The 7,855-nt window shown below is 37.6% G+C and overlaps 2 protein-coding genes across 3 annotated transcripts in view; one reads left to right on the top strand and one right to left on the bottom strand.

Annotated features, from left to right (window-relative positions):
* The window catches only part of LOC116703117 (ras-related protein Rab-26), a 63,753-nt gene that overhangs the window by 45,943 nt on the left and 9,955 nt on the right, over positions 1–7,855 (top strand). Inside the window, exons 6-9 of one of the 2 annotated variants that reach the window (XM_032537730.1) lie at positions 1,001–1,066; positions 2,267–2,323; positions 3,200–3,276; positions 3,651–3,777. In XM_032537730.1, the coding sequence (XP_032393621.1) occupies positions 1,001–1,066; positions 2,267–2,323; positions 3,200–3,276; positions 3,651–3,750 (300 nt within the window). In that variant the 3' untranslated portion in view covers positions 3,751–3,777. Of the gene's footprint in view, positions 1–1,000; positions 1,067–2,266; positions 2,324–3,199; positions 3,277–3,650; positions 5,607–7,855 lie in introns of those variants that run through there. The other variant, XM_032537729.1, reaches the window with a different exon arrangement.
* The window catches only part of LOC116703116 (arf-GAP with dual PH domain-containing protein 1), a 17,352-nt gene continuing 14,664 nt past the window's right edge, over positions 5,168–7,855 (bottom strand). Inside the window, exons 7-11 of the mRNA XM_032537728.1 lie at positions 6,821–6,904; positions 6,645–6,707; positions 6,398–6,469; positions 5,979–6,207; positions 5,168–5,892 (exon numbers count right to left, since the gene is read on the bottom strand). Of these exons, the coding sequence (XP_032393619.1) occupies positions 5,864–5,892; positions 5,979–6,207; positions 6,398–6,469; positions 6,645–6,707; positions 6,821–6,904 (477 nt within the window). The 3' untranslated portion in view covers positions 5,168–5,863. The remainder of the gene's footprint in view (positions 5,893–5,978; positions 6,208–6,397; positions 6,470–6,644; positions 6,708–6,820; positions 6,905–7,855) is intronic.

Raw genomic sequence — 7,855 nt, 5'->3', positions numbered from 1 at the left:
TTTTGTGAAAGTGAGTGACTCACTGCAGTTTACGTAGATTAGTTCTATGCTTTGTGATAAATGCTACTTTTAAAAGTTATAAAAATAAATAAAAGTTCATATTTTTGCATTTTGGATATGTTTTGATTCATTATTTTTCATAATAAAGATTCCATTTGATACATTCATAGTCTTTCTTAACCACACTGATATTCACAGGCAGAAGTGTCAACCAATGGCCTATCTCATCTCCTGTTATTTAACAGGACCTTTGGCTGGAGCTGACCCCGGTGAAATCCATTTAGAAACAAAGATTCATCATTGGAATTAATTACAGAAGAGCTGTTGGAGGGTCGACAGCTCTGGAGTAAGACTACTAAAGGAAAGGCGGATTGATCATCGGCCAGTACGAATCCCAATGTGGAGTAATTAAGCTTTGTGCTGAAATGAAGGATATTATTTAATCAGGAGGGTTTTGCAGGGGTCTTTCAGAGCTGATTGAATGCTCACTAACTATGAATGGATAGTGCAGGTGCTGTTGGAGCTCATACAGTCAGAGGTGATGTTTGTTCCCCTGTAAACCATTATTCTTCCCCTGTGTACACACAGTTAAGGCAGGATGGAGCAGACAGTGTTGATTGAACTGATGAGAGTTTGTTAAAGTAACTCTCACACAGTTTTTCTCTTTCTCGCATACTCTTTCTTGCTTTTATCCCTTTTATATATTTGTCCTTGTCTCAGTTTTTCTGTCTGTACACTTTTTTTTACTTCCTTTACCCATTTAGCAATCTTCTAAATGCCATAGTGGCTCTTACTTTCCTCTTCCTCTTTATTCACCTTATTACATTTAGTGCTCAGGCTTGTCCTTGACAAGTCCCCGATAAGGCTTTCTCTTCCCAAAGCCTTTTAATGTGTACTACATATTTATTTATTTTCTCCATTACAGGTTGTTCCATTTTGCTTGTCTAACAGCTATTCTATCTTCTCTTTCTCTTGTCTCTTTGTCCTGTATTGTTACCAGGCATGGCTGACTGAGATCCATGAGTACGCCCAACAGAATGTGGTGCTCATGCTGCTTGGAAACAAGGCAAGGCATTGTGTGAAAGAAAGGAAAACATTCTCTTGATACATGCACACTAGGGCTATGTATCAGTCTTCAATAGTTTACAATTGTTGGTATCAACTAGTCTTTGTCTCTGGCAAAGCGTATCAAAAAATAATGGCATTTAATGTAATTGTAAGTCTAATTCTTAGTTTACTTTGAGAAGATAATTCTTGACTTCAATAACAATTCCACAAATTTTTATTTAGGCAAAGTTCCTCGTATGGCGGCTTTAAATTTTGGATTAAATTAACCAGTGAGTCAGGCAATACGGTATTCTATATTTTTAACAATGGATTGATCCAACTAACAAGTAGCCTTTTGTCTGTATATCCCAAGTCTGATATAGCTAATTTCTTTGTGCTGTTCAGTCCATTGTTGTCTATTAAAAACACTACGTGACAAGTTCCTTCATTAAGGTGAACATAGGCACTGTAGTTAATTGGTGAGGCAATGCCACACACACCCTACTGCTCCCATAAATATGCCCTTAATCCACAGCTTAAAATAGTCCCCAACAACTACACAATTTAATCATGTTTAAGTAACGTTTGCTAAAAACTACAGTGCCAAGCTGTTTAAGAAAATTATTTAGAATTTTTTTTAAATTGAAAGTATCTATTTGTGAGATATTATTACAGATTTACGTCTTTAGTAGGAACCAATGGGCTTGGAGCTGAGTGCCACAGACAGGGTAAGGAAAGTCAAAGTATTGAGAGTCAGAGAGAGTCATTCAATTACAATCGAAAAAATATTGTTTTGGTATCTGTACCAAAAAAGCTCAGTCGGACAATCATGGTGACTATTTGCCTGATGATTTCTAAAAGTAAAATTTTCCTGATCTTTTCAAAAACAAATAAATCTAAAAATATATATACAGTATATAAATAAACATATTTATATATATCAACCTGATAATATGCAAATATCAGTGTTACACATTTTGTTCTATAACTGCCATTCACATCCTTCCCTCTGAAAAGAGAACAGATGTCTCTGCCTTGGAGCTCTGTCTTGTTTCAATCACCCCCACTCCATATCAGCGCTTAATTAGCATCCTGAGAGTCAGTGTGGACAAATAGCGAGCAGATCTAAACAGTGAGTGGGTGGATGTTGTGGTTTTATTAGCACCGATGCTGTTGCACGGTGCTGGCGTGTGTGACCTTGTTTTTCTTGTCTCACCAGGCTGATGCCACTCATGAGAGGGTGGTGAAGAGAGAAGATGGCGAGAGGCTTGCAAAAGTAATTATTTACATTTACAATTTACTGTCCGGATGCCACAACTGAGAAGCCACGCCCTACATGACCAAAAGGGTTTTAAGTCATCTTTTAATTCTAACAAAATCACACTGATTTCTCCTTTTGTTTAATAAAGATATTTGTATTGCTGATTGAATTTCTATGGCAGATCTCTCTATCTCTATACCTTCTAGAGATTTCTTTCTGTTTTGTAAGGAAAATGTACCACTTGCAAACCAAAAAGATTGATGAGACTGAGAAAGGCCAGACACCTCAGAGGTGTTGCCCTTTTCTAGATAATTATCATTTGATAATGAATATGTATTGTATTGATTCCTGCCTTCTGTGTCGTCATCTATAAAAGTTGAATGACGACAGGCAAAACAGTCATTCGCATTCAGTTGCATAGTCCTACTGGCTACAAACACAACCGCAAAGCACTGAAACCCGAAGAAAATGTTTCCTTTTATTAATCTCCCTGGCTGTTGCTTCACATCACAGCAAAGAAAACAAATAGCAGTTAGCCAAGCAATTCAGCCTAGAAGTGGGCGCAGTAAAGTGCCACTAAGTCTGGGAGGGAAAAAGCGCATCAGTTATCATCACTGTGGGCTCAGACAAATTATCTGCAGAGGAAAATCTGGGAGACAAATGTATCACAACTGTGCTGGATTTATCCAAAGTGAACTAGTTCACTATTGCACTGTGAAGTTCTGCTGAAAACTTGTGTATCATCTTAACCTAACAGCCCTTCATTTAAAACAATATTAGCATATCAAAGAGGCAGCAGTTTGTTAAATGATCATACACACAGTATGTTTGAGTCTTCTGAGCGTAAAATAGTGAAGATCTGCAATAAGTGTCATTGCTTTGACTTTGCAGGAGTTCGGTGTTCCCTTCATGGAGACCAGCGCCAGGTCAGGTCTCAATGTAGAGCTGGCTTTCACCGCAGTGGCAAAGTAAGTATTGCTCTGCAAGTGTTGTGGAGTTGTTTTGTTATAATCTATTAAATACTTAACCATGAACATACAAAAATGACTACACTTTACCATCATTAAAAAAAAACTAAGAAATGTTTTAGATGTTAAAGTTTATTTTTTACCTTGGGGATAGTTTAACAAAAAACTCAGCTAGGAATAATAATTTGTCTGTTTTTCCACATCTAGGTTTTATCCCTCATTTGAAAATCCAGAATCTATGAACATGCAAATACTTAAAATAGAGGTTGCTAAATTATAAGTATGGAACAATTTAAGGCATAAACTGATCATTTGTAGTGTTTATGGGGGATCCATTTTGTTTAACCTTACCTTTTCTTCTCCCTTTGTGTCAGGGAGCTGAAGCACCGGTCTATGAAGGATCCCAGTGAGAAGTTTATGCTCCAGGAGTACGTAAACAAGGAGATAAAAAGCCCAGGCTGCTGCAGAACTTAAAGCCTGCCCGTGTGTGCGTGTGTGTGTGTCAAGTTCATTTCAAACTGTAGGTGTTCATATCGGGCCCATCACAGATGAGTCAGCTCCAGTGAGGTAGTAGTCTGTTGTCCTGCACCCATCTCACTGTCCTACTCTATTTTGTTTGCCCAACTTTTCCTCCTCCACCTCCTGCTGCAGCTGTGAATGTAGCTGCAGGTTGTGGTTTTCCAAAGACAAAGTTAGAAGCTGCCCACCTCAGTTTTAAATCTATTAATGGACATTTTCTTCCATAACTTAATTTGCATGATATTTTAACCCCAGCAATAAATCGGATACCTACCTTTGCACTACCTGGTTTGGGCATTTTATTGTTAAAGGGATTTAATCACAATCAAACTTATGTATTATGTACTGTAGGTATTTTTGTAAGATACATGTTAAGCTATTTATTTCTCCATTTCAAATTTCAGTGACAGTCAACGTTTTGGTTGAATGTTCTCTTCTTGGTCAGCACGTGGATGAATGTGGATATCATCAGATGTAAAGTAGTGTGTCTTATGTTCATGGTTCAGTGTTCGTGTCAGTAATTCAACAGGCTCTAAATGTTTTTCAGAGCCAGTTTAGCTCACCAGCATAAACTCAATCCAAGCATTTCCATTATTCAGCTGTGGATATTTGGGAATATGTTTAACTATCAATTGATGTTGCTATTTTATATACAAGCTTATGAAGTACAGACTAGCACCAATAGCCACAGTACAGTTACAAGATTTGACATTACGCTGGAGGCAAAATGAAGTATACAGTAGTTGAAACAAGCCTTCAGAAACATATTACAAGGATCAATGTTGAGTCTTTGAGAGCTCTAATGCAACCTCTCTTATTGAATATGTATAATTTAGTTTTGGAATTATTCAAAACATGATTTGGCAAACATGATGTTAATAACGTTTTTCTGCATGTAAGAAGAAATTGAGAATAGCACTTTAGATAGTACATAAGAGTATGGGTGGGGTTTTAGGGGGATGTTGGGGGAATAAAGACCCATAGTATGTTGACAATGTTGCCTAAAGTATTGTATACAACATACAGATACCATATGTTGTATGTATAGTTCTTTAGATTTTGAATGTTTTTTTTGTAGGGAGTTGTGCAAACCTTAGTAGGCTACTATATTTCCTGCTTTTATTTTCCATTCACAAATATATAAATGGGGTATATAGTGCCATTTCTTCTCAAACCTCTCCTTCATAAAAGAAGCATAGGTCTCTTTTTATATGACTGTTGCTTAGATTACATCTTAGTCATAGAAACAGTACTGTACATTTTCCAATCTTGATGTTCAGAGTAATGTATGGATTTTTGGCTTTACTACTTTTTAATGTGCAACTTCTTTCTTGTAATTGAAAATAAATTACAATAAAAACAGAAGGTAATGTGGCTTTTACCCTTTTAATAGATGACATTTCAGTTTCACTTACACAGATTCTCCTATACAACTCCACAGTGAGTTCAGTGCATTAGTAATAGTAAGTTTAACACCTTTCCTCTGTCTCCCTCTTCTGGAATAATAAGGAAAGTAAATGCTAATATGCATCACAATTTCTATAAAGTTTTACAAAAAGGAGAAACAAAGTAACGCAAGAAAATTCTTAAATGTGATAAACAGTGCACACAGCAATTTACATTCAGCTGCTTGAATTGTAAAAACAAAGCAAAAATAACAATTATTAAATAATAATTTTACCTGCAGTGCTTGGCAACAGCAAACAACAGCAAATTAGATACTACTATGTCAATGACAATGGAGAAAACACCTTTTAATATTTGATTCCTACTAACATAACATGTGCCTTCAGGTCAGGATGACTGACCTCTTAATTGTGTAAGTCATATCTTGTAACAGATGAGTGAGTTAGGCTAACATTCATGAGCTTAGGAGTGATTGGGACTCCGTAAGAAATGGATCTGGCACATAACATTGAGCAGGATGGCAGGTAGACCTTTAGGTCTTTTTCTCTGTCACCTTTAAGTCTTTATAAAGACTAACCATTTTAAGATATCAAGTACACATCTGAGGTTCTTTTGTTCCTCCAGCTCCACTCCATGCACCAACAGGTTTTCAAACACTAAGTCACGGTTTGTGCTTAAAATAGGCCTGCACTGCAGAGAGAATGGAAAAAAATATCAGACTCAGAAATGAAGAAGAAAAGAGTTAATACCTTGACTTAGTTTGGTGTTTTATGTACCTGCATACTCCTGGGGCAGCATTGGTCTGTTGATAACAGTCTGTAATGCAGCGATCCAATCTTTCTGATCCTCTTCAGTCTCGCACACAAGTAGAAACTTCCTGTCTGGGGTAACTATGGTAATTCCAAACTGCCAATGGTAGCCCTGAATGTTCGGCGGGAGGCCGGGCAGCGTTGTATAGCTGTTTTCACTGCTTCCAATGAACACCTCGCCTCGTGCATAGGCATCCTGGAAGCAGAAGGAGAAAGTTTAATCATTGTTCAATAAAACAAAATTACTTATTTATAGTTTTCGTTTAATAGGAGCGAAAGCTCAAATCTAGATGGACAGCTAGGACAGTAGAAAGAAGGGCATGGCAACATCTCCTGGTCACAGTGTGCAACTACAGGAGTTTGCTCTTGACGTGCAGCTCTAATACCAGTGGATCTTTGAAGTACATGAGCCTCCTGTCATCCAAGGTGAACCATCTCTTCTTGAAACCCTCTGTGTGCTATGGGACAGACACAGGAGAGAAACATTTCATAGAGCTACAAATGTCAAACAAATAACTTGGCTTTCATGCTCTGATGTAGGTTTTGCATATTTCCTTTTCCAATTTATTTGCTTAAAAATCATGTTGTGGAAAAGCATTCTATCAACAAAAATGGTGCAGAGAAATGCCTTACCTTTGGACCAGTCTTCTCCATGTATCCCTCCTTTACGAAGTTCCTGGTTAGCTTTGGTAACAACTAGACAAACAAAGAGCAAATATCTCACCGTGTGCGTGTGTGAGTGCGTGCGTGCGTGCGTGCGTGCGTGCGTGCATGTGTGCATGTGTGCATGTGTGCGTGAGTGCGCTCACTTCAGAGGTGGAAGCTCCAGGAAATGCCACCTGCATGTAGTGAAACCTGGCTGCTCTGATGGCGTTGAACCAGTCCACCATTTCCTGAAAGACAGGACATCAGGAAGTTCAGTGATGGTGTCTTACTGAAAGATGTTCTCCACACACACACAATCATCATCATCATCATCATCATCATCCTCATCAGCCCTTATGGTCCATAATTAACTCCTCATAATTACCCCCAGGATACACAGCAACTGTTACTACAGTGGGGCTCAAATGTTTGGACACTCCAGGTAAAAATTTGTATTAATGTGCATGAAGAAGCCAAGAAAAGATGGAAACATTTCCAAAAGGCATCAAATGACAGATTAGACATTTGTATAATATGACACAAAAAGTTTGATTTTATTTTCATAATTTACACTTTTAAAATAACAGACATAAAAAAAAGGCGTCTGCAAAAGTTTGGGCACTCTGCAGTGTGTGACAGACTAAGTAAGAATGGGCGAAGATACCTCAAACATGAATTGAAAGACTCTTGGCTGGCTACAAGAAGCGTGGGTGCCCAAACTTTTGCAGACGCCATTTTTGTGTTTTCTGTTATTTTGAAAGCGTAAATGATGGAAATAAAATTTAAATTTTTGTGACATATTATACGAATGTCTAATCTATCATTTGATGCCTTTTGGAGATTTTTCCATCTTTTCTTGGCTTCTTTATGCACACACTTTTTTGAAAAGCTCTAAACCAAAGGGAAATGGGCTCCATTTAGAAGAAGTAGCATATTCTAATGACTATACAGTGGTGTGAAAAAGTGTTTGCCCCCTTCCTCATTTCCTGTTCCTTTGCATGTTTGTCACACTTAAGTGTTTCGGAACATCAAACCAATTTAAACAATAATCAAGGACAACACAAGTAAACACAAAATGCAATTTGTAAATGAAGGTGTTTATTATTAAAGGTGAAAAAAAATCCAAACCATCATGGCCCTGTGTGAAAAAGTGATTTCCCCCTTGTTAAAACAGTGGGCGGCTGTGGCTCAGTGGAAGA

This window comes from Etheostoma spectabile, chromosome 15 (genome assembly GCF_008692095.1).
Source record: "Etheostoma spectabile isolate EspeVRDwgs_2016 chromosome 15, UIUC_Espe_1.0, whole genome shotgun sequence".
NCBI lineage: Eukaryota > Metazoa > Chordata > Actinopteri > Perciformes > Percidae > Etheostoma > Etheostoma spectabile.
The sequence above is the reverse complement of the archived record's forward strand: the minus strand, read 5'-3'. Positions and strand labels throughout refer to the sequence as shown.